Source organism: Fundulus heteroclitus, unplaced genomic scaffold (genome assembly GCF_011125445.2).
Source record: "Fundulus heteroclitus isolate FHET01 unplaced genomic scaffold, MU-UCD_Fhet_4.1 scaffold_213, whole genome shotgun sequence".
NCBI lineage: Eukaryota > Metazoa > Chordata > Actinopteri > Cyprinodontiformes > Fundulidae > Fundulus > Fundulus heteroclitus.
Genome location: NW_023396625.1, coordinates 31,844 through 58,358, shown reverse-complemented (window position 1 = coordinate 58,358; position 26,515 = coordinate 31,844). Strand labels below are relative to the sequence as shown.

The 26,515-nt window shown below is 40.8% G+C and overlaps 1 protein-coding gene across 1 annotated transcript in view; it reads right to left on the bottom strand.

The window, feature by feature from the left end:
* The window catches only part of LOC105920271 (sarcoplasmic reticulum histidine-rich calcium-binding protein), a 49,137-nt gene extending 23,006 nt beyond the window's left edge, over nucleotides 1-26,131 (bottom strand). Inside the window, exons 1-15 of the mRNA XM_036129758.1 lie at nucleotides 25,961-26,131; nucleotides 23,290-23,319; nucleotides 22,044-22,154; nucleotides 15,597-15,683; nucleotides 9,933-10,292; nucleotides 5,999-6,106; nucleotides 4,774-4,866; nucleotides 4,563-4,661; nucleotides 4,303-4,404; nucleotides 2,554-2,634; nucleotides 2,242-2,352; nucleotides 1,464-1,568; nucleotides 1,177-1,251; nucleotides 863-961; nucleotides 585-647 (exon numbers count right to left, since the gene is read on the bottom strand). Coding sequence (XP_035985651.1) covers nucleotides 585-647; nucleotides 863-961; nucleotides 1,177-1,251; nucleotides 1,464-1,568; nucleotides 2,242-2,352; nucleotides 2,554-2,634; nucleotides 4,303-4,404; nucleotides 4,563-4,661; nucleotides 4,774-4,866; nucleotides 5,999-6,106; nucleotides 9,933-10,188 — 1,192 coding nt within the window. The 5' untranslated portion in view covers nucleotides 10,189-10,292; nucleotides 15,597-15,683; nucleotides 22,044-22,154; nucleotides 23,290-23,319; nucleotides 25,961-26,131. The remainder of the gene's footprint in view (nucleotides 1-584; nucleotides 648-862; nucleotides 962-1,176; nucleotides 1,252-1,463; nucleotides 1,569-2,241; nucleotides 2,353-2,553; nucleotides 2,635-4,302; nucleotides 4,405-4,562; nucleotides 4,662-4,773; nucleotides 4,867-5,998; nucleotides 6,107-9,932; nucleotides 10,293-15,596; nucleotides 15,684-22,043; nucleotides 22,155-23,289; nucleotides 23,320-25,960) is intronic.
* Between the last annotated feature and the right edge of the window lie 384 nt (nucleotides 26,132-26,515).

Below are 26,515 nucleotides of genomic sequence, written 5' to 3'. Positions count from 1 at the left end.
AACGTGCATATAAATGCTTGTCAGGCTCAAGTTATTCTGAATGTGGCCAACTGACCCGAGTACGCATGTGCACCCGACGTAAACAAAGTATTTCCATGTTGTCGAGTGGTGGAAATACGTCGGGAAGCAAAACTGTCATTGCTCCCGATACAACCTTTCTGTTTGAAACTTTAAAAGAGCTAAAAATTGTAATTTATTCAGTAACATTTCAACTGTAATTAGAACCTTGTTCAAGTTCAGCCTGGGCCCTCGGAAGACCAACAAACTCGTATTATACTGCTTTATTAGTTTTTTGTTGTTCAGCAAAGATGGGAGTACTTCTTCTTCTATGTTTTTTTTTTTAGGGAAATTTGATAACTGCGCATGTCAGAGTGTTTCTATTCTGAATAAAGCCGGGTGCAGATATACGCACATTATGATCAAATTAATTGATTGAGTGCCCATATAAGTGGTTCATTCTGATTTTTTTTTATTTTTTTTTTATCTGAATACATTTCAATCCAATGGTGATATTTTGTGCATGTAAACATAGTGATCGACAGAAAGCTGACTGTAGGTTTTCTCTTTTGCATGATTCACCTCACCTTGCACAGAGGAAGCTTTGTGACCATGGCTTCCATGATGCTGTTGCTCGGGTGTATGGGAGACTGATAAACATCATTGTTAGCAACACACAACATACATCCCAATATTAACACCTTTCATCCCTGTCATTAAATGCCCCAGGAGTAACATCCATAGTATTTAATTAATGAAACAGGAGTTTGTTATCAGTTTCCTACTGAAAAACAGAATGGCTTGAACTGAAATTCATAACGTTTACGTCTGTGTATTAATTCAGTCTTACAACTGTATATAATACCTGGACTGATACCGTGTATTTCAGCTGTCCTGTGTGGATGCACCTCGTGTCCATGACCAGCTGGTTTAACGTGTCCATGAGTTTCGTGCCTATACGTCTCTAACAAGGCATGATTGTAAAGAGCAAAATAAAAAAAAGAAATTACTCTCTACATTTCCTAACAATTGTTTTATTGTGATTCATCTTCAGATCCACCATTTCAGTGTCCTTCAGAGAATTCGTGTACACGCTTATTTCCCTTGAGGAGAAAATATTAAATCCCTAACAACTTTAATAAAACTAGAAAGAAATCTCCCAACAAGTAAACATGATACCTATTCTGTCAGGCTCCTCCTGCCCGTTCCCCACTGAGCTTGTTTCGTGTCCATGGTTCTCATGGTTGTGGAAGACTGGAACATCGGGGTTTTCACAAACATTGCCAAAAAAAAATGTCTTGTGAGATCATTTGAAAAAATAATCAGCTTCCTATGTGTGTCTTGAGTTTTGACGTTTTTCAAGAATAGCATTAACTTTAAACATTAACTTAAACTTAGAGTTCATGGATAAAACTTTTAAACTTTAAACATTAAACTTTTTTTTCTGTTAGATCCTGTAAAGATACCTTGCCTTTCTGTGTTTTTTTCACCTTCCTCCGCTCCATGTTCAGATGAGGCTGTCGCTTTGTGGCCATGAGCCTGATGCACGTTTTCTTCATGAGTACTGTGAGCTGAAGCACCACAACTATCGTTACTATAAAAGCCAAACATTTGTATATTTTTACCTACCAACTTCTAAAATCTACATTTTCTACTACTCCATTCTGCAGTAAATTATAGGCTTATGTCTGCCACACTTTTTCTTTGGTGGCACATGTGGCAGAGAGAGAGAGAGAGAAGGGGAAGGGTCTCTGCAGCTACATATTACTTTCTAAATTACAGTAGTATGACTACTGCAATTTAGAAACATAATCAACTCAACTCCATGTGTGCCGAAACTATGTAACTGATGAAATTGTTACTTATCAACCCAATATCACTTTATCTCACGTTATGCTATGCAAATGTTCTATCTGTCCTTATGAAGATCCACTCACCTTAGCATGCTGAATGCTTAAAGTCTGATTTGGCAGGGGCATATTTTTGTGTAATTCAACAAATAATTACTTGGCTAATTGATGGTGTCAATTTAATGTATATGGTGCATCAAATTTGCAACTGAATAAGATCAAAATTACAGCCCACTACAAGTGGTAACTTATTTTGCCATTCATTTACATCTGTAGCATTTCCTTACACCTGGAGCTAAATAAAAAGTGCTTTTATTTTCACCAACATGCATGACAAGATAAACAGTACAGTAGCGACTTTAAAATGAAGCTAACTCTAAAACTAAAAGTATACCTTTAATCTCTTCATGGCTCTGCTCATGCCTTTTCTCCCCGTGGGGCTGGGATGAGGCGGGTGTTTGGTGGCCGTGGGGTTGATGTGCGTGTCCGTCAAACACGTGGGAAACTGTCACACCACAGTTGTCGTTGTCATAAGCAAAGCCAGGAAGAAAGCAGACACTAAGATGCATCCCTGCCCTTTTTCTGTCAGGGGGTCATTTTCTGCTGTTAGACGTCAAGTTTGACTCGTGGTGATAAATTAACTACTACCCGTTTCTATTTCTACACTAGAGTTTATGCACCAATGTGCTGCTTCTACGTTAAATACCTGTTTGAGGCTTTGCGTTTCTTCCCTCTTCGTGTTCAGATAAAGTTGTTCTGTGGCCATGTGTCTCGTGTCCGTGTCCCTCTAACTCGTTGGAAACAATCAAGACACGATTGTCATTGACTAAAATGAGAAAACAACATCTAGGCAGCTAAACTCCAACAACTGTTTTAGTAACATTCAATCTATCTTTAGGTTTTAAAAGTTGGCCCCAGTCAGGGATTAGTTACTCGAAGTGAGTTCTCCACTTCTTCTGTCTCTGTGACTAATTATCACAGTCAATGTTTCCAAATTGCACTGGCCATTACCATCTAAAGAGAAAACAACTGAGAGTACAGCGCTGTGCAAAATCGTTTGCCTCTCGAAGGATTCTTCTTCTTTTTTTACACAATTTTAATGAATCTTTGTCTCAGAGAAACACAACTTGAATAAATGGTGGCCTTCAAGTGATAATTTAACAATAATAATAATTGAACTTTATTGATCTCACAATGGAGAAATTCACTTCTGCATCTTAACCCATCCCCTTGGGGAGCAGTGGGCTGCCACTGTGTGGTGCCTGGAGAGCAATCAGGGGTTAAGGGTCTTGCTCAGGGACCCAGAGTGCTGGCACTGGGGATCGAACTGGGTACTTGCAACCTTCTCTGAGTGCAAGTGCACTGCTCTAACCACTAGGCCATGACCCCCCCCCCCCCCCTCCCTAAATTAAGTAGACAAAAAAGCTGTCTAAGAAGACCTGTTCCTATGTGGAAATGCAGTTGCTCCCCTTGTTAAATCCTGAATTATTGCAATCAGGCACATGTTTTGGACAGCTCACTTTCACCCAGTCCTGATAACTGCTGGGCTTTTGAAATCAATAAAACTTGAGAAAACCGTACCCTAACCCTAACAGAATCAGACAAACAACACCAGATAAGCAAAACAATATCAAAAAGCAACGCATCATGCTCAGATCTAAAGAAATCGAAGAACGGATTAGAAAAACAAAATCATTGACAGCTATGTTTTGGAAATAGTCTGCAAAGAGTTACGAATGCACATTTTAAGCGGTCAGACTCCAGTGAACCACCTTGTGATCCTTAATCCTAAAATGGGAAAGTAACAAAAACAGTAATAAACGTTTCTAGCAGTCCAAGATCAATTCCCAGCGTGTTGGTGACTCACTTAGGAGGTCAAAGAATAACTCATGACAGCAGCTCTCCTTGCCTCAGTTAAGATCAGCATTCATGATTCAACAACAGGAAACACTTCCAAGGCAAAAACCACAAATAATCAAAAAGATCTCAAAGGTCTGGCTCACATTTACCAACTTAAACCAGAGGGCAGGTTTAGAGGGCAATTATTTCTTTCACATGGGGCCAAGGTAGTTTGAATATTTTCCTTCCTTCAATGAATGAAATCATTATTTGAAGACACTTTTTAGTATGTACTCAGGTTATCCTTTTCTGCCAATAATTTTTGTTTGGTGATCTGGAATATTTGGGTGCGAGTAAAACACACACACACAAAAAGAAATATACCTTTACACAGCACCGTACGTCTCGATGGCTTTGATAGAATCAACAAATGTTTCTTCTTTGTATCACTTTATGTACCCTCATCCATATTATTCATTTTATGCTATCGGTTCATTTGTTCTCGACCACACTGGGATCAACTAAAACTGTTTCACATTCAACCGGATCACTTGTGTCTCTCACATGGCTAATTTTCACAGCGATGACTGATTCGTTTAGATAGAAATTCGGTTACCTGTCTTGTGAGCGTTTGTCTTCGCGTGCTGTTCCTCACCGTGCTCAGATGAGGCAGTCGATGTGTGAACCTCATGTGCGTGCCCCTCCGACGTATGGGAAACTGACAATGTGCAGTTTTCAGCAAATTTATGAGCAAAATCTAAAACCCGTTCAACTGTTTTTCACTAGAAATGTGTCTCCACGGTTCTCTACTCGGGTAATCTCTACAGGTTAACTATTTTAGCAGCTAAATGGCTATGTCTAAGCTTTGAAAAATACCTGTCCTTTCAGTCTCATCGCTGTCTTCACCATGCCCGGAGGACGCTTTTGTTTTATGTCCATGAGCCTCGACTGTGTGCCCCACAGGTGAATGAGGGTCTGACACGCCACGATTATTAAAAGAAGCAAAAAGAATGTAAGTTTTTATTGTTGTTGCATTTTTTTTTTTGTTTTCAAGGTAATATTGTCCCCACATGTAAAGACCGAGTACCTTTCATTTCTGCATGACTTTCGGTTTGCTTCCCTTTCTCTCCGTGCAGAGACGAAGGTATTTTGAGGCCATGAGTTTCATGTGTGTGGGGGTCTGAAAAATCACAAGGTTAAGTTGAAACAGCAAAAGAAATTTCAGGATTATGTACTGTATCGCAATAGTTCCTTTAATTTTCTCAGGCTCCCTACAGCAGCAAGATGTGAAATTTATTTTACATTTTGCATGTACCAATTCTGCCTCTGAACGCTGGTATGACTGATGAAACAGAAACTTACTCAATCTATAAAAAAGTGAGTGGGTTGATCATTGTATGCAAAACAAAAAAAAGAAAGCTAATTTATGCAATGGGCATTGCAGATAACTCCTGTTTTGATAATTAGCTAATTGTTTTAGAATCACTTTTATCAGGCAATGAAAGTGCATATATTTGTCTTAATAAGTGTATCAACTGATTTGTGAAGACAATGTGAGATATCAGCACACTGATGGGTCTCATCTGAGCTGCAGCTAATGCAAGACGCTGCTTATAGGCAGCTCTAATAACTTTTACAGCAGCAAACGCAATTTATGCCCCCACTTAGTGTTCAGTTATGGATCCTCTGTAACAGTCTGGATGAACGACTGTGAAAGCTGCAACCAGAGCAGATCAAATAAACCAGAGACTCATTTTTTAATCCTCAGTAATTACCCCGAGATAAGCGGCAAACTTTGTTCCCTTGATACGGAAATATTTGCGGTTTAGAGATATTTATGGTCTCCAAATAATCAAATTGCAGACGCAACCCTTTGTTCTTTGTGTATGTTCTGTTTTGGTACAATTTGGAGCCGATGTCGGCTTTTGAATGATGACTTTGTTGCAATTCTTGCAATTCTTGCAAATCTTGCATGATGTGATGGTGGGGAAGACAGCATCCCTGAAACAATTCTGTAGAGGTTTTTTAATAGCAGGAACGCCTAAAATTGTGCCTCTTGATCTCTCATATTAGTCCTCAAAAAAAAAAAAAAAAATTCAAAATATGATACTTTAGCATTTCCCGAGGAGTAAAACGAAATGGCAAAATTTTACTTTTAAAGAAAAGTCTCCAAATCATCCCGCTAATTTATATATATTTACTGAAAAAACCTACTTTGCAGTTAAAATGAAATCATTTTAAGAGCAACTGTTTACACTACCACTCTGAACTACGGGTGACTAACACAACTGCTGTCCATGCACAATGGATACCTTTTGCCTCCGCCCGTCTCTCCTCCTCTCTCCTCCCTTCATGTCCAGATGGAGGTTTCGGTTCGTGGCCGTGAGTCTGGTGTTGCAGTTCCCCAGACCTGTGGGCACCTATTTACAGAGTGACACCCTTTATGCCGAAATCCTCAAAAGGAGCTGAAATTGAAAAGTCTGTCGCTTTTCATTTGGGGCCCATCAGCTTCAGTCAACGTCTGTGTAAATCAGTGATGATACTCTTGGTGTCAAAATCTTTTCTGAATGACAGACTATTTTGTCAGTGAAGAGATAAATGTATATAGATTTGACCTTGAGTTCTTATGAGACCATTTTTCACTCTGAGCTGTCGGCGTCCATAGTACATTTTTTTATCCAGTGCAGCGTTGTGCACCGGGAGCCAAATCTACCATTACGTTTACGTGAAATACGTGTCATTTTAGATGTTTTCTCTTCCTCCTCATCCTCCTCTTCCTCCCTGTCTTGCTCAAGCTCAGTAGAGCTTGATGCCTGTCACAATCGTAATTCAGTAAACAAGAACAGAGATCTTATGGGGTATTTTAAAAGCTATTTCCTCAGCCGCCTTAACAATAGGAACTTTATAAATACACCAGTACTGCAGCAGGTAAAGATTAGCGATAGCATCTGCCGTCTTCCTGTCTTCTTTCTTTCTTTCTGTCGTTCTTTCTTTCTCTCTGTCAGATCGGCCAATCAGATGCCTCAGTCCTGGACTTGGGGGGGGGGGGAGAGTCAGAGGGGCTGGAGCAGCTGCTTCATTGCTACTTTCCACTCCTGGTGAGAAATGTATGATGTTGTGCTCTTATTTATACGTGGATGTTAGGAATATTTCCGAACGTTTCCTTCTTTCATCCAAAATGTACCCAAATAAAGCAACAAATAACTGCCTTATAATGCAGTAACATCTTCTCAAGGATGTACTTTCCTATGTTGAGATGAGCACAAACTAACCCTAATCAATATGAGCAGAGCTAGCACACACATACCAATTATAATGCATTTTTAATTGCCTCTGCCTCCTTCTCCTTGAGGGCTTTATATTATTCCCAGGATTCTCTGCTGTACGCTTTTTGGGCTAACAGACTGAGCCCACGAGAAAGAGGAGGGATGTGAAAGTAGTTTAGTTTATATAGAGCAGATCAGAAGTTTGCATACATACATCGATGATATGAATGGCCCATTATATTGCATACTAAATGTTTGTATGTTGTGAGCGCTGTAACTGAAGATACATTTCTTAATTGTGCGTGTCGACGCGGTCAAATAAAGCTGATTCTGGTTAATTTTGTTGCCATCAGCATAGTCTTGGCATATGTCTGGCTGGACATTAGATCGCTCTTCTTAATAAAAATGATAGATGGTTACCTAGCTCGGCTCTTGCTTTTGAGCACAGTCCATAAATCTTCAGCAGGGCTGAGGTCAACCATTACGGAGGCTTGATATTAGCTCGTTTATCCGTCTCCAGCTAGTTTTCTATGTGTGCTTGAGATCGATGTTCTTTTGAATCACCCAACTGTGGCACCGTTTCACACATCCGTCTCAAACTGTCACCTCCAATGAAAACAAATTAATGAGGATGTTCAACAAGAATCCAAGAACCACCAAGCCTTAAGCCCATCATAAACTGGAAGCTGCTTAAACACCACTCCCACTGTCCACAGGGAGGTGTGTAACATCAACACAGACTAAGGCGGCGGCTGACCGCTAAAGAAAGCTCTGCTCCGAGCCAGACGTCTCCGAGCACAACAGACGTTTGCGTCTGCCCCAAAGTTGAACTCAAATGCGTTCGTGTGAAATGCTTTATGCTGAAAGGGGAGAATAGCCCATGTTTGGAGGAGTCGAGGTAAAAACGTTCAAGCCTTTGAACACTGTATCAGCTGTCAAGCATGGTGGCACTTGTTCCTGCTTAGGCAGGGATAGGGGGTAGGGATGTGGGTGGGGTTTGCTGCCACTGCTGCTTTAAACAACATCCAAGTGGGTGAAATAATGAAGAAAGATGATTACCTTCACATTTTTCAACTTTAGCTCATATAAACAGCTAAAACCTCTGAAAACTGAACACAGTTTAATTTTCAAACAGGACAGGGATTCAAAACATACGTCCACATGCTTTTGGAAAGGTTAAAGGAGGCTATCACTGAACCTCTGGAATGGCCCCACCCTCTATTCTATTGAAATAATAGAGGACTGTGCTGAAAGTTGGTCCTGTGTCAGGAAACTCTACCTTAAACTCTATCTTTCTGGTAAGGAGAAGGGTTAAATATTCAGCCAGATTTACTGCAGATGAAAGTGTGTGCTATTTCTCTGCATCCTGCTAAAGGACACGTAATCAGATATTAGCGGGTACAGATATGCATTAGAGCTTGAGTGCATAATTATAACCCCGTTTAGCTCAGAGAGGGGAGAAAACAGTAAGAGATTAAACTTGGGCATGTAATTCTTTTCTTTAAATCCATTAAAGTTATGTGTTGTATCATTATTGCAGCTTGATAAAGGAACAGTTTAAACAGTTCTAAATTAATTAATAATCCATGGGGTAAAAGCTATAACCAGTGTTGTAGATCAAACACATCCTTCAACAAAAGCAACGTTCACTAAGTCAGCGTATCACAGTCTTCCTCAAAGAGATGATTACCATCAAGAAACGTGGATAACCAATCACAGGGAGTGACCACACCATGAACATCATTGAGGGACTAATGACCGCTAGAGACTGCAAAGCTGCATGCTTCCATCTGTGTTTCCCCCCCGTGAGGTGTTTAGAGCAGGCGATGTGCGTTCTTCTCCAGATAGAGGGGATTCAGCAGGCCTGCCGCTCCCCCGCGGTGCATTCCCCCCTTCAGGCTACCTCTTGTCCACTCGCTCCTCTTCATCCCTCCCTCCTCTATCTTCCCCGGGGCTCCAGTGAGACGGGATGTCGGCAGCTGCTCTCACAGCACCCGGGACCGTTTCACACAACTGGCATCGCGCCATCGCTGCATCTCATCAAAGTTTACCCTGCCCACGTTTCTACTACTTTGTGTCCTCCTCCGGCCCCACCAGAGCTGCCTTCTCACACATCCGTCACACTTGCTCGCTGTAGTGAGGCGGGATTCTGAATCACGGTTGATCCAGGGGGGCTACTCCCGGGCAACGGAGAGCGTAAATGAATTTGATCTCGGTAACCTGCGCCGCCTCGGGGGCAGGACGAGTCTCGGTATTCATCTCAGTCAGCTCTGCCCAAGCTGTCTGACATCAGACGTTGGCAGCTGAAGCGTCCCGGGTTCCTGCTCGCTCCGCGGCGAGTTTAAAACAAAAGGGGTGTGTGAGAGTCGGCCGGGCTTTGTATGGAAAGGCAGCGATGAAGCTCTTCATCTGCCCCCTTGCAGGCAGGCTGACACCATGCCTGAACCAACAGACAGTTACCTCTAACAATACAGGACGGCTTTATTTATACTTCCAGACTTATTAATGCTGCAGACATTGTAGTTTGTAATCTACTGCAGCGGGGCGAGGTTAAGTTGGGCTTTGCCCCGATTCTGTCTGCTTTGTCTCCATGTCTTTTCATCGCTTTGATCCTGTGGCTGATGTTCCTCAATCCCCTAAATGTCTCCGCATGATGCAAACACAATGCCAACTGAAGTCATTCCTTCACAGACTTCCCCGTACGCACATTCAGCTTCCTCTCATCAGACCTCTCGCTCACGCACACGCTCACACGGAGGAGATCTCGGTGAACTCAACAAGCCTCTCTCTGACTCGTGAAATGATGCAGAGTAACATAAAAAAAAAAACGGTGACAGTTTGTGAAGAACCACACGTATGTGGAAATTTGCCGCTCCTAGACGTTCCACTCTATAAACACCCCCATCCTGGTTAGGAAATTATATCCCAAATCCAATTTGACTATTCTACTCTCTGTCAAGCTTCAAAGGGTGTGCCTTACCTCCTTCGCTTAAGCCTGAATGATGCTGAACGTGGACAGTGGACTCTTCTGTGGCTGAATGGTGATGGTGATGATTAGTGACAGAGTGATGAGGGGGACCTTCTGGGACAGGGTGAGACACATGCACGTGTTCAGGGACTGTTTCTGAATGAGTGAACTCCCGCGGTGTCGGGGAAACTCTGTGCTCCCCCGGCAGAGAGTACGAGGAAGGAGCATGAACCTCTGTTCTGACAGCAAGTGTGTCAGATTGTCCCATTGGTATCAGCGGAGGCTCAGTCGAAGTGCTGGTGGATAAAGCGTGGTGCGTTTGAGGGACTGAGCTCGGTGTAAATCTGCTTTCTGCTGCTGGAGTTCTGCTGTCTGTTGAATCAGGTGCAGGAGGACAGAGAATGTAAATGCAATGAGGAATGAGCAAGCTAGGGCATTAGCATGAGAGATGCTGCCTCAGATTGTTTATCTGAAGAAAGCCTTTCTTTTGCAGATTCACACACGCACGCACACACACACACACACACACACACACACACAGACACACACACACACACAGAGACTTACACACATACAGTGAAGTGAGAACACACAATAAAAGTGTGATTTCACACTGCTGAGATAGGCTAAACTCAAAAGCTGTTCCACAACCCTTCCAGTGCTGGAAACACTATTCAGCTTGCAAATACAGTGTATATTATGGGAGTGACCGTTGTGGATGTGGTCCTAAAATATTAATATACGACTTTCATTGTGTGTCAGCCTGTTGTACACTTTTAAGTTCTGTGAATGCTTATGTTATGTCATAGAATGGACAGTGGGAAATGGTGGTAAACTTATCTCATACTTTTAAAAAAGCGTGAACGAAATTGTGATCTGCAGCAGCATCACTATACCGTGATCCCAAGGAATGTCATCATTTGTATGTTTAAATTAGCTTTTTTATGAGTTATTTTCTACATTTTCTACTAATTTATTAATTGTATTGCTAGGTACTAATCATAGAGAATTGCACAAGTTTCACTCTTTATCTACAGCCTTTTAACTGCAACGCTATTTTATAATACAACATTCTGCTTACGCCACATTTCAACTATGACACATTTTTTTCTCAGAACCCATTTTGTTGGGGCTTTCATTAAAGCAGCACCATGTACTTTTTGCCACTAGGGGGCACTACACCCGGAACTTCCCCGTTTAGTGCTGCTTAGGGCCACTGACAACACTGCACTATCACAAAATTAAACAGTCTCTGTGTTTTGGAATCTGATAGCAGACCACTTTAGAAAAGCAGACTGAGAAGTCATCGTGTTAGTTTTAAAGACTAGGTCACAGTCACCCGTCTAGATTATACTCAGAGTCTCCCACTAAGGCAGAGAGGGAGAGGACAAGGCAGAGCAAACGGGAGAGGGAGAGGGAGGGGGAGCTCAATGAGCCGTGGAAGAGAAGACACACAGACTCAATAAGGACTCAATCATCTGGTTATGAAAGGCAGCAGCAGAAGAGCTGACATGGAAGTTTGCAAACTATATTTACTGTATTTTGTAATAATAACCATGGCCATGACTAACTTTGACTCGAGGATGAGAAAAGTAGAAGCATGTAAGGTTAGCTCTCAGGTTAAGGGGAGCTCAGATTGCAGTAAAGCGCCACTCTAGGTCACATGACCCATTCCGAGCCGGATCCTCTCAAGTTATATAGGCAAGTTTTTGAGAAGGGCAGCCCACACTGATGATCCACATTCGGCAAGTGCTTTATATTGACCTTAAACTCATTTGATGTATCGCAAATTAAGCTAATAATAGGGTCAAAACGTACACAGTGCTGCTTTAACCCTGGACACTTTTCTGTGTGCTTTTTCCAAAACAGGGCCAGATGCTGATTGGTCTACAGCTGTGTAGCTTGAGAGGCAAAAATAAGAGCTGTGACTTTAAACAATAAAAATACAACCGATGAGGCTCACCTCTTGCATTTTAGAAGTGCTATATAATCACCGTAGGGAGGAAAGGGGATGAGGGGAGAAGCTGATTTCAGCTCATTTCACTGTGTTTTGCTGTAAAACTGAAATATAATCCCACTGAAGTCAGAGGAGTTGGTAACTTTCACATTTGATAACTAAAACCTAGAAGTTTTGTCCCAAAAGTGCACCAAACATGCTGAAGCAGCAGTATTCCTTGTTTCTTAAAATTCTATTAACGATCCACATGTGGATTTTGGGCTTGTTCCTTATTGTCTCAGAGCAGGAACAATTTAAAATACTAAAATATTAACTTGAATAAATGTTTTACTGTTTCTTTCCACACAGATGTCTGTAAACAGATGTTGATCATTCAAACGCTATCGCAGTAAAAGTTTTACAGAAAATATTAGCTGTAGACTATTTTTAACTGATATGACTGGTATGAATTTTAAATGCTTAAAAGACTTTCCCAATTACAAAACTCCATCCAAATGTTTCTGGTAATTAAAAAGTACCAGCTCCCTAACAGGTATTTTTTCTAGGCAACATTTCTACTCTGGAAATATGTTGTGGAAACACACTGCAATAATAATACACCCAGAAACAATTACAGGTGTATTTCCATTTTTTTTTTATTATTTCTGTTAAAAACTACAACTATAAGGGTTAGTATTATGAGAAAATATCCTAATCAAAATTGTCAACTGGCAAAAAAAGGAGCTTCTTTAAAGGAGCAATAAGCAATAATTCATTATTTTTTTAAAGAACTAAAAAATGGTGATGTGAAGAACTAAAGGTATCTTTTTATGCGGTATGACTCCACACACCATCTCTCTGTGTGGAGATGTGTACGTCCATGTGAACAGCTGCCACCCAGGGCTTAGCCCCTTCCTGCCCATACAATGCCACTGCCACGTCCACCTGAAGATAATCAGGACCCATTACTACAAAAAAACAAAACAAAAATAAAACAACGGTCTTTGGAAAAGAAGTTGTCAGAAAGAGATAAAACAACGATTTACATTGGCCTTGTGTTGCCAAGGGGGAGACACAAGGCCAACACTGTTGGTGTTACAGTGTTGTTAGGCTTGTGTTTCTAGTGGTTGGAGTTTGGCCAGGCTTTATTGTATCTCAGAGAATAGACTTCAAAATCCTTCTGTTAATCTATAAATCCCTGAATGGCTTAGCACCTAAATACTTCACAGAATTATTATCAGTGTATCAACCCTCCAGACCACTAAGGTCTTCTGGCTCCAGCCTACTCTGCAGAACCAGAACCAGAACTAAACATGGAGAAGCAGCATTTAGTTCCTATGCTCCGCTTATCTGGAACAAACTTCCAGAAAACTGTAAAAGTGCTGAAAGCCTGAGTTCTTTTTAATCAAGCTTACAAACACATTTGTTTAGGATTGCCTTTGACAGTTCTAGTTAAACTGTTTTACTGAAAGTTAATTAGTTAAACTTCGTAGTCCAACTGTTTCTAATATTTAGTTTCTATTTTTCCATGTTTTATTTTGTTTCTACATTTTATTCCAACTTGCTTTTATTCTGTGTTATTTTTAATCATGTAAAGCACTTTGCATTGTCTTTGTACTGAAATGTGCCATATAAATAAATTTGCCTTGCCTTGTTATGTGAGGCGAGTAGCCATCGGTAGCCAAGCTAACACAGTTAGCGTTGTTTAATGCAGCCCATCGGGCTCGTGAATTGCCCACCATGATTCTCGCGTACATTCAGGGCATTGTTCTGTTATTTTTGACTAAAATTGTAAAATTGAAACAGATAACTGTTGCTTAGATTTTGGAGGTAGAGAGAAGCGAGGCTTGTCACACATCTTGTTTTGGTCTCAAGGCCGTGCTCAACAGCCCACCTACTGGTGAAAGTTTGCTTATATTTCCTTTAAATGAAAACTCTTGCACAGAAATCGCCCTCAGCAAGCCATTCCCTCTGCTGTCCCAAGAATAGTGAACTGATAATAGATTTCACATGGGTGGTTTTCCATTACAACTGAGAACCCCGCCAATGGTCGGCATAGCAAGGCCACAGAGAATCCGACACTTCATGGCTTTCACCAGCCGCCCAGCACAGAAATAGGTGCACCACTGCGTTGGACAACAGTATTGTTTTGGGGGCTTCCATCTACGTTCAGTATATAATGCTATACTCGGTTGTTTTTTTTATATAGCAGGTCTGGTTCTTGTTTTGGAGTCGCTCTAATTTCCAAACGGTGATTCCACCCCCTAGCCACGACAGTCTTCCGATGTCGCGCCTCCGGGCCGACTCACTGCGTTTGAACCGCAATAAAGCAGGTTCTAAAACTAGTAAAGGTCCACGAAACGGTTGCTAATGAAAAAGCCAAAAAAGTGAGTCGACCCATAGCAAACCACTTTGAGCTGGTACTAATGGGATGGGGGCAAGAAGGACCCTGGCCAAACAACATTATCGTTGGACAATGTCTCCCACCCCATGCATGAAGCTTTTGCAGATCTAGAGAGCTCCTTCAGTGACATACTGCTGCATCCTAGGTACCCAAAGGAACGTTATTGCAGGTACTTGTTCCCAGCTTTATAACCATCACTGCTCAAAACAAGCTCAAACAGTTGCTTACATCCATGCTGTTATTTGCACAGTTTTTTCAAAAAACGTTTTGGTAGTCTTTTGCTGTTTTCATGGACAATATGCACATTTTGTACACCTTTAGACCACCCTACTCAGTGGAGCATTACATCTAATGAGTTTTTTTTTTTTTTTTTTACTTTTCCCCTTACTTGCTGCTGATACACCTGTGTTTCCCCACTGTGAGACAATAAGGGATTATTCTCTTCTATCTCTTCTCTTCTAAATGTTGAGAAAATACTGATTGTTTAAACAACTGCGAAGCACAGGTTACATTTCTTTTCCATTATCTGTTTCAGGTAACACAGCTAAAAGCATGTGCAAGAATTTGAAAAAAAAAAAATACAAATAAAATCTTACGCCTTTAATGCCAGAGAGGCTTTATTTATGAATGCAGTTTTCTTTTTGATCAATAATGGGGTAGCTGTGGCTCAGAAGGTAAAGTGGATGTTTTTTTTTTCTGTCAGTGTCTGCCGGATCGATTGAGAATTTCCTCTGATCACACCGTGTTACTTAAGTTATTTCTGGATAACAGCATCTGTAACAGAATCTAACTTAATAAAGACTCTCAGTTTCCATTACAGGTCTGACATAACAAAGATTAATCCTAAATTACTCATATTCTCTTTTGTCAGTAGTAGTACATTGGAGTTTCAAATCGTATACACTGTGTGTTTTTGTTGAAAAGACCAGAGCAGATAAAAGCATCTTGCCCACTGGTTATAAGACTGCTTGACTGCTATATTTGTTTACCTGAAAGAATTGTGGAATTTCCTGTTCTTAAAAAGGCTTTCTAACCACAACGTTAGAAAGCACAAACGGCTAATGGGTAAACTAGGGAGAGAGAGAGAGAAAAATGGCTCTAATGCTGGGCTAGCAGGTTATGTGACCTTCAAACAAAAAAAACTGCTGGTTTATTTTTTTTCAACCATGTTTTTCTGTTTATTCTGTTGGAACAGAAATGGTGAAGTTTAAACCAAACGTCAGGCCGACGATTTTAACCCAGCAGTTTTTAAAGATTGCAACTATGAGCTGTAGAAAAACGCTAAAACACAACTAAATCTTCTATGGCAGGTCCTATTCTACTGTGTATTGCCTACCTTCACTTATATCAAAATGATGAGGGTTTAGAGAACTGACAACTGAGTTTCCAACTTCAGCAGCGGGGGTGCTGAGGTCCGAATTCTCTGTATGCAAAGAAAAACGTAAAATAAAATTGTATTACCAGACATCTGACAGCACCATCGCTCCCTCATGGACAGCATCAAAAATCTATCATAATCCTAAAAAAAAATGTGCCCGTCTGTTCAAACGGACTCACTTACTGTCCCGTGATGGCACACTCCCTCTGGCACACGCTCAACCACCTACTATTCACACACAACACCGAGCACACCCTCTGTGTCCATGTGCCCGCACACTTTTAGGTGTCCTCCTCACAAATGCATTTGCATATAATGAGATCATTTGTCACTTCTGCTAAAATAATCCGAGAAAGTGTAAATAATAATGTCTAAATGTCACTTGTCAGTCTCAGCACTCTCATCATTTGTTACACGAGTGTGAGACGGTGATTTGGCTGTGCGCTGATGAAGGCATTGTGATTCAGGATCCGTTAACATCTGCAAAAAATCTTAATAAAGTCAAACAGCATGGGTGTTGTTAATGTGTCACATGATTTTCTAGCCATGATCCAATCACTCCGTAACTGGGGCCAAGTTTAGTTTTTATAAAAAAATTAAAGGATTTGAGCAGACCAGCACGTCACCAGCGTACGCACACTTTTCCGCATGTGCCTGACCATGTGACCGTGCGTTGTGAGGTTCCAGACTTTGGATGAAAACCAAACTGTGGTCATGTGGGGGTCCTGCGGTTGGGTTGGTAGATTTATGATAGGGTTTAGGGATTGGGTCTCGATGACCGACAACCCTCCCCCACCCCGTGCCAACACCCATCTGTCCAGACTGACCAATGAGCTGCGTGCTCAGTGGATCAGACTCTGTTGCCAATAGATCGCTAATCCTCTGAGCATGCTCACTGACTTAACTGGGGCAGGGACAAGACAAAGGAAGCATCTACTATGACACGGCTGTCTAACACACGCTGATGTAAGGATGCTGTAGATATGTCTGTTCAGGCACCATCAACAACACAAAACAGATGATTAATAATTTTTTTTTCTTTTATCGCTATGGTTCCAAAATTTTAAACACATGTCCGAGCGGAAAATATTAAAATGTAAAGCAAAATCAGTGCATGCAATGATGATGCAGTTATTTTCTAGCTTCCAGTGCAGTGTTGAATACCTTCAAGCCACCAGAAAAGATAAGACTTGATAGTTTTTATCATTCAAGACAATAATGGTGTAAAGTGAACTACTAATAGACACCACAGGACCTATACCACGAAGCAGCATGAATGCACATGTGTCAGTGTGTGTGTGTGTGTGTGTTTTATACTGTGTGGATATGCAAACAGTAGTGGCGGCCCGCTTGGTGAGAATGGGACCTAAGACCTCAGACCCCCAGGGGGACACGGGGGGGGATGCAGGTGATTTATGGGTTCAGCTGAACTGCACCATATGCCTGCAATAAATCTAAACATGCACACATACGCTCATATAAACACGCATACACACAAAGGAAGGGTTCAGATACAACAGGGTTAGGCTTTAACCTAAATACACGCCTCTATGCCTAAGATTTGAAAATAAAAAGTTAGGTATGAGTAAAACTTTGATGTTGGATATTTTAAGTATGGTGTCCCAGAAGGACAGCTGGACACTTTGTGCTACTAATATTAAATACAATCAGTAGCATGCATGTTTTTAGATTTTTCGTAAATTTACCGTCACAACATAAATATACACCCATCCATTTTCTGTACCCACGTAATCCTGTTTAAGGTCGTGGGGAGGCTGGTGAATAGCACAAGGCGGAGCACGCCCCGGACAGAGAACCAGTCCATCACAGGGCAGCAAAGAGACAAACAGCAAACACTCAGGCCTGTAGTGCCTCGCAAAAGTATTCACACTCCTTTTATCAAAAGTTTTTGATGTTACAGTCCCTGTGTGTTTTATAAGGATTTGACGTGACACGATTAACACAAATCTGGTCATTGTAAAGTTAAAGGAACGATGTCTACCATTGAAACTGAGAAATATGCCCAGCTTTTCTGTTCAGCCCATCTAGATCCTTATGTTTGTTTAAGGCTTTTGACTGGACCACCTGTGCATATGTAAAATGTGATTTTTTTTTCATGCTAAAGAAAAGCATGCCCTCAGAATAACACTGCCATCACCATTTTCCATGGAGGGCATGTTGTTTTCAGAGTCATGTGCCTGTGTAATTTGTGCGTCCAATGTAGTGTTTTGTAGATTGCCTTTCCCCCATGTTTGCTGTGTTTCCTACATGGCTTGTGGCAAACTGCAAACAGGACCTCCTAGTGTTCTCTTTGGACAACAGCTTTCTTCTTGCAACTCGTCCACAAAGACCAGATTTATGAAATGGTTGTCCTGTTGTAACTGAGCTGTGGACCTTCACAGCTCCTCCAGAGTTACAAGAGGCCCTTTGACCGTCTGTCTAATGAAAACAGTCTGTTTGTTTGTTCATTAATAGTCTCTGACATACCTACACTATAAGACCTTCACAGACCAGATGGATTAATACTGTGATTAAATTACCCCTTCTGAAACTCATTGGTTGCCCTGGATTTTATTTTGGCATGTCAGAGTAAAGGGGGGTGCACACAGATACATACTTTTCAAGGTTTTCAAAACCACATATTCTTTTTTTCTTCCTATTCAAAATTGCCAGCTACTTATGTGTTGGCCTATCAGATAGAATCCCAGTAAAACACATTGGATTTTGGGGTTAAAATGTAAAAAAAAGTTCAAGGGGCTTAAAGGGCAAGTTATAGTGGGTCGTTCACCTAACACCTGGACTGTCTGAGGAAGCCAGAGTACCCAGCAAAAACCAATGCATGCACACCTAGTATATGAAATCCATACACAGAAAGGCTCTGGCCAGGATCTCAACCTAAGACCTACTTGTCGTGAGGTAACAGTGCTAAGAACTGTTGTGCCCTGCATGCAAGCACTTAAAGATGCAGAAATTAAGTGTAAATATTCGGGCTCATTGGTTACAACTCAACCAGGAGTTGTAACCAATGGAGATAATTTAAGAATAGAATTAACGGGTGTTTGAATTAACTTTGACAAAAACATGGATGTTGTTTTTCTGGGAAATTGGTGTCCTTCGCGTTGAACTTTGAAGGGCTTACAAAGGCCTGTAGTTTAAGCTTCCATGGGACTCTCCAGAGTCATTGCTAATCATTGAACTCCTTTGAAGGTCCTCCTGACGTCAGCCAAACAGCAAAAGCGCTGTGCAGTTCAAAAGCTCACACTTAATGGATTCCTTAAAGACAAAAAAAAAAAACAACAACCTGATGACGTTACACCGAAGTGGAAATCCAAGCACCCCCAGTTTTGTCTTGGCACGACATTAAAAGCGCCGCTGCTTACCAAGCTGGCAGGCTTTAATTTAGCATGAGGGCAAGCTGGGCTTTAAGGGCTTCAAGGACCACTTTACTGTACATTGAGGCAGCTGACAGAAAGTTTTTCCATCCATCCGGGGTGGTTTAAGATCAGTCAGTCAGAACAAATAAAGTCTGAATGTCCACAACACTTTGACAACCTAGCTTTCAAGACAGGACAATCCACATCCAACATTAATGTCAGCAATATAAATAGCCTGAGAAACGGTCAATGTTCAGCTTAAGACCTCCAGTAAGTTGGAGGATGAATTATGCATGATTTCTACACTGACACAAACACCCTGCCTGTCAGTGTCTATAAGCACATCCACAGGGGCGCACATTGGATTTGTCACAAATGTGTAGGAAGTTCCTGCTACAATGTGACTGCATCATTTAAACGTTCAGCCGAGGAAAATTTCATATCACTTATTGAGGTATCAAGAGTATCCTGACTAATAAGGGAAAAAAAAGGTCTCTCTTCAATTTTCAATAGGAGACTTTCTTTTGGAGGTAGCTTTTGTTTATGCAGATACCAAAAAGACAGAGTAAAAAGACTGCTTAACATCGGCTCTCTACTATGATCAAATAAAGATAAACCTAGAAGTGGAAATTCAGTTTCCACTTTGAAAAACCTGCCTACTCATTTTCAACTTATTTTCAAAAGTATTAACTTATGATATGAATTATAATTAATATTATTCTAACCCACACAGTCAAAATTGTACTGTCAAGCTCAGATATATACATACACCCCCGCTAAGATTTAGTCAGATCTTCCTTAGCAAGTTGCAAAGAAAGGACGCACTTTTTATAGCAATCACCAAGGCCCTGTTATAATTCAGCCTTATTCGTTCTACTCATCAGAAATGGCAAAGCTCATTTAAATGGGTGTCCGATGCGACCCTGGCCTTAAAGGATGGTCTAAAATGCCAATAGTGTGATGGTCAGGATCTATCCTGAAGCTTAAGAGTTTAATAGATGGTACAGTGTTCTTAGGCTTACAATTTTCACGTTACGTCCTCCAAACGTTGTTACCCATCGATGCCACCTAGCTTTGTCTAGTTGGACTGATTTTGCAGCAGAGGCTTCTTACATGGTTGCCATTCCCCAAGGTCAAGTAAATAAGAAAAAAAAATCACTTCATTGTGGATAATGTTTAAAGTAAGTGGTCAAGCACCGGTGTCCTGCATGTTTAACATGTTCAACACATCTCAGTTAAGGTTTCAGCAGAGGTTCATGACATGCTGGGGATGTTATTTAGCTCTTTGAGTTGTGTTGGAGTATAGACACATGTAAACAGGTAGGACATCAGCCCTTGAGGACTGGAGTCAGACACCCCTGACACGGGTTGTCAAGCATCTGAGCCTTTGAGGTTCTCAGATCGTTCTTGATCATCCTTACACCGCTAAAAGGAAAGTAGGAGTCGGAAAAAATTTCTTGAAATAAGTGTATTTTCCCTTGATTTGAGCAGGTAAGATTATCCACCTATGGAAAAGATTTTTTGCAATTAAAATAGTAATCTTAAAGTAATCTTATTTCAAGTGCAGGATGTCTAATTATCTTAAAAATACTAATTCCATTGGCAAACAGTCACATTTATCTGCTCAAATCAAGGAAAATTACACTCATTTCAAGAAAATGTGACTTACTTTTAGCTCCTTTTTTGCAGTGTACTGATGTCTTCTCATGCGTGTGACAGTTTTGGTAAGATTGTTTAAACTTAGATGCAGTTGGCAGGACAGTGAGTTTACAACTGGTTTAGGAATGGCTAAAACTGCCGAACATTACATTTCTGGAACTGTGCAAAGCCACAAATCAAATGAAGATTTATGGACTATCTGTGGACATCAGACCTCCTCTGGGAAACCAAACACTTGAAATTAACTCTCCTATTTCTGAAAAAGAAAAGAGGAGGGGATGAAATAAGCAGCCAGAATCATGCCAGAAGCTTGTTGATGGCCATAAAGGAGAGGGAGTTTCTCTGCAACTTGCTAAGAGACATTTACCCAAAGACTTTTAGCATGTGTGTGTAATTGTGACCCTCTATAGATAAGAGAGCCTTCACCATAAACTCAAACTTCAGCACCCAATTCGAGTAGTAATATTGCCCTGAGGGGAAAAAAAAAACTATTCAAATGCATCTGTGCATGATCTGTATATCCATGAGCGCTTTTCTAATTTCTCACTGGCACTGTAGCCTGTAAAACCTTGAGAACATATTTCTTTGTAAGCTAATCAACCAGCCAGTTTAGCTCATGACCAAAGACTGAAACTGAGCCTTTCAAAGCTCACATATAAGCCCGGTTTTATCTCGCTTTAAAAATCTCGGCAAACCGTGCTCTTAGGAGTTGTTCTGCAATCGATGAAGAGCTCCAAGATTTTACAGTGCCACACCAGTAAACACGCCCTCTTTTTTTTCCCCCTCCACAATATGTTTGATACTGACTGCAAAACAAGGAAAGGTTAACTGATTGTGTACGCTTAAGTGGTGCCGATTGTCTCGTAGGTCAGGATTGTTGTTTTCTGTTGTTTTCAGTCTCCGGATGAGCCAAACAGCTGCTGTCTGTGAAATGGTATCTGAGAAACAGACATGACAGCGTCGTCAATCATCTGTTCCAGCTCTCTGACAGGGAGTCGGATGTTTCCCAAAATACTGTAGCATTTCTTTAAGGAATATTGGTGAAGTAAGTGTCAGAATCTTAAAGAAAAAGAGTTTAAGAGGAAAATAGCCTTAAGCACTTTATTGTTGAAAATGCACAAAAAGACACTTGACTTCTGTTGGTGTGACCTTAATGCAAAGGTAGATTTGCTGTTTTAGGACTTAGTAAGAAATGGATTCTTTTTTTTTTCTGCAGTGTGTGCAACTGTTGGTGTAACTGGATGTACATGTCTGCTGGTGTACACTAGACAGGCCTGAAGTGACATTATGAGGTTGGGCTTCCGCTGCGTTTTTACAACGTAATGAAAAATCTACCTTGTATTTCTATCTAGGGCTAAACTACGTTTCGCACCTTCCGAAGAAGCACCAAAAGGCTCCTGTGTAACAGCCTGCAACCCTTCAGCTTCAGAGATGATTGTGGCTTCAGTCTCAGCGTCAGCGTCATCCTCAGCCCCTTTTCTACCTTCGTTTACAGGAGAAGAAAAGATACTGCGTGAAGCTAGTGATGTGGATTTTCCTTTTTCAAAGTAAAACAAGTGAAACTTTTCGTTGAGAAATTCCGGGCTCAGGATCTTCTTCACTTAACTTCGTGTGGTTAAAGCCGACATTTTGTCCTCCTTCTGGTGGAACTTAGGTATTACAGCATTTTTTGATTGAAACCCTAGAGACATATTTTCTTTTTTAAACAAGAAAAATATTGCATAAAAAAAAAAATCTTCCGACCAGTGATTTAAAAGTGAACCTGTGGGAGTTTGAAAATGGATCTCCACAGCTATAACCACTGTGGATATTAGAGTTTTTTTTTTCTATGATTTCTCAAAGTCATTGTTTGTTAAGATAATCCCTCAGTTGTGTGCAGTTATCAAAGGAGGCGCTTCAAGAGCTCTGTGGTCCAATTGCCCAAGTTTATCCATGCATCCACCAGCCCTTTACCGTTGGGCCGTGTGGAGAAAAGCCCATAGCTGTCAGGGTAGATGTTGCCACTTTGCCGATCGCTTCCGTCTAACAGCTCGGAGGCTGAGAGCCTCTCCACAGAGAGAATCCCTAATCAAATTCCCTTTTATTCCTGCCTTCCCTCGCTTTTCACCCAGAATCACAGTGCATTACAACAAACTAACATATGCCCACATCCCTATCTCCAGTTGCTCCCTCTGTTCTCTCTCGGCTCTGTTTGCTGCTCCTTTCGCGGCACACGTACAACGCCCCTCTCATCCCTCCTTCCTTCCCTCCTTCCATCCATCCATCCAGCAGCAACTGTCATTAGTCTAAATATAAAAAGCTGATATGTGGAAGAATTCCTTCTGTGCAGGTTAGTGTGATGTTCTGTGATGAAAGGATGTGGCGACAGAGAGATTTATTAATAATGAAGCTCCCAGGGCTCACCAAGTGTAGAGATGCGGGGGAAAAGAAATGAGCAACTGGAGAGAGCCAGCTGAACATCACAGGGGAGAGAGGTGGAGTTTAGCGGGAATACAGATGGAAAAATAGATGGTTAACTTAAAAATGTCAATGCGATAGGAAAAGGGGTAAGAAGCAAGCTGGGACAAGAAATAGAAATGAGCACCAAATCTTCTGCTTTGCTTTGCATTATTACTTACTAGAACCGGAGGGGGAACCAGCAATTGTACCTAAAAGAGAATGAGAAAGGGAAGAGGAGATGAGAACTTGTTTATTTATGCATTCAATTTGCCTAAAGACTTGACTCTGCCTCATTTATCAGACTCAGGTGGCAGAAAGCTGTTAAGAAAAATAAGGGTTGCCGAGGACCACCTCTCATCGTCCCGGAGTAATTACAGGATCTGAACCGCCGTCCCCCTCATCCCAAATTGTGCTCTTTCCCTGCTTCTTATGCTCGTGCTCTCTCGCTAAGTATGTTTTCACTTTGCTTTATTCAAATAAAGCTCATTTTTGACTAAACCTAAATTTAGCCTTGCCATGGATAATGCATTGTATCTTTTCCATGCTGCAGCTGTTTTACCTCACGTTGCAACCTTGTGGAAGCTGCAAACGTTTTAATTTTTAAATGCCACAAATGGGATCCAGGAGTTTTAAAAGGCCAGGTATCAGGACCGAAGGTGTGTCTCAGTTCTAATATAAGTAAGTTAGAAACAACAGCATAACGGGGGGTGGGGGGGGGGAAAGCTGACAACTTTCTGCAGTGTGGGTGCACGTAAAAGCGAGCGCATCACCGCTGGTGTTTCTGTGTGTGGCTGTCTCTCTCGGTGCATAAAGAGTGTGTCAGTGTAAAAGCAGAAAACTGGGGAGGGGCTGCCCTAGATTATTATTTTATCATAGCTAGCTGCTGTGGCTGGTTACTCTCTCCAAAAGGATTTCCTGCCCACACACTGCTGTGCTATCACAGCCCTGCTCTCAACGAGGAGGTCAAAAAAGCTGTGAGAGCTTCGTATCCCTGTCTTCTTCCAAACTGTCCTTTCTTCTGAAACTGCTCCTTTGGTTCTGCTTTTGATTCAGGATCTGTGGGGTGTTGTAACACCTCTGTATTTATCAGTCAGATTTGGAGTAAAAATGGAAAATCTTTCCAAGTAAAAGCCTTTTGTTAAAAAGTAAAATAGCACGTCAGTTCTTGTTAAATAAGAAGAATTTGCACGATGGTTGTTCAGATGCAATGAATGCATCCTTTATACTTCAATAACACATGCTGCAGACATCCGAACAAAGCACATAGGAAAAAGTTTTGACTCAGAATTAATTTAAACATGATTTACCTAATTATCATCGGTGCATTTATTTATCCTAAATCAGTACAAAACAATCAGATGTCCGCAGTTTATTCAGGCTTCAAGAGAGCGCAAGACTCGAGGCAGATAACGTGAAGGCATGACAGAGCACAACAAAGATGCTCCATTTCAGCATTCGACCTTTAGAAATCAGTTGGACAAGTAAACCACAGTTAGCAAATGGGACACCTTTAACAGTGGTTAATAGCTGTAGTAAAAAAAAAAAAAAAAAAATCTCATTTGTTGTAAAGTTCGGAGCTATTTGAAAACTATTGGACCTAATGTTACAAGGTAAAACAAACAGAACTTAAACAATCCTTCAATTTGTAAAAAACAATTGTTTGTGGAAGGTCGAAGCTGCTGCATTTCTAACTTCCTGTAGCCTTTAGCTGTGTTGCTTGTAAAAAAAATTTTTTACTTACACCAAAAAGTTAGAATATTAAGTTTTAGACTTTTTTTTTTTTTTTACATCTAAATTAGGAATATTTTTTGGTTACATTTAATACCGTATTGTCTGAAGTTAATGCATATGAAAGAAACAGGTGATAGCTAAGGTCAGAAGTTTACAATCACTCATCATGGGCATGAAAGTCATATTTCATGTTTTCAAGATTTATCTGAGGTGTTGTTTTCCCCACAAGTTTGAATTCCTGAAGATTTTCTATAATTCACATAGCATCAAAACAATGCAGGTATATGCAAATGCTTAAAAATACAATCCATAAAATAGTTTACTTGATATTGCTAGAACCTTCACAAGGCCAAGGTCTAATTTCTCATTAATAAGCATGATTGAGTGCAACTGGTAGTTTGTCTTTACAAGCCTTTTTGGCAGATTTTTTTGTTTTTGGTGGCAGTCTTCCAGCTGACATCAGAGCTCATAATAACGGGAAAGTCAAAGAAACTATGTGAGATCTAAGAAGATTTAGGGATGTTTAGAAAATAAAAATATATATTTTTTTGTCATTGAAATAAATTAGTTCAAAACTTGGCAAGATCACTTAAACTTAGAGGTTTAAGATCACTATATTAATTATCAAGCGGGCTAACATTTGGCTTCTGAACTAGGCTCTCCAAAATGTTAACATTTTGTGGAATATGCTTAATACCCTGCTTTGTGCCAGGAAACCAAACAATTTAAATGTACTGCTCTGTCAATTCCACCATGAGTGACCAAATATTCATCCAGAGTTTTTCCAGGGGTTGGATGATGGCTAAAACAAAGTTCAGCTGCAAGTTGCTACGGGGCCTTTACTTTTCTTTTATATTAAAGAAGATATTTGTACATTTGTCAGCTTGCATATATAATTTTTGATTCTGTGTCAAAAAAAATTTCTAATTTTTTGCTTTTAAAAATCTTTCAACCCTGAAAATCATCCAGATAAACAGTTTAAAGCCCAATGTACTGTATATAATACTTTTGCCCATCATGAATACCTGAAAAGTTCTGACTAGACGTGAATCAGCAGTAAAAGTCTCAGCATGCTGATTAGGATAAGCACAGTGGGATCATACATCTGCAGGTACGTACAGGTGTTGGGGGTTCCGTTTGGTGGAGGCAGGTAGGAACCTGCTTTCCAGGACTTGGCTTTGAAGCCCTTCTTGCATCGCTGGCAGTCCGGCCCAGTGGTATTGTGTTCACACTGGCACTGGAGGTTCCCATCAATCAGCAGGCACTGGGAGGCGTGGAGGTTACACTTACACCTGTGAGAGAAACGAGAGAAAAAACAGTCAAGACACTGTGTGTGTGCGAATATTGACTTGTAATTACACTTAGGGTGTAAATGGGAATAAAGACTAGGTTTTTGCAGAAGAATATCAAAAAATCAGGGTCAGCTGCAGACAGCTGGTGCAAAAACAATAAAATAAAACATGTAGTTAGTTTTGCAGAAAGACCTGATCGGTTTATGCTGTAAAAAAAAAGAAAGGAAAAAATATAAAAATACAAAACTAATTAATTTATGCAAAACCCAACACTTGGCTGTGTAGGTTAATTGTGTTAACTGCACCATTTTGGTCTCAGATATTTTTCACTACTGCCTCAGAAATCAGTGACAGAACAGCAGCATCCTATTCCTGTTTCAAT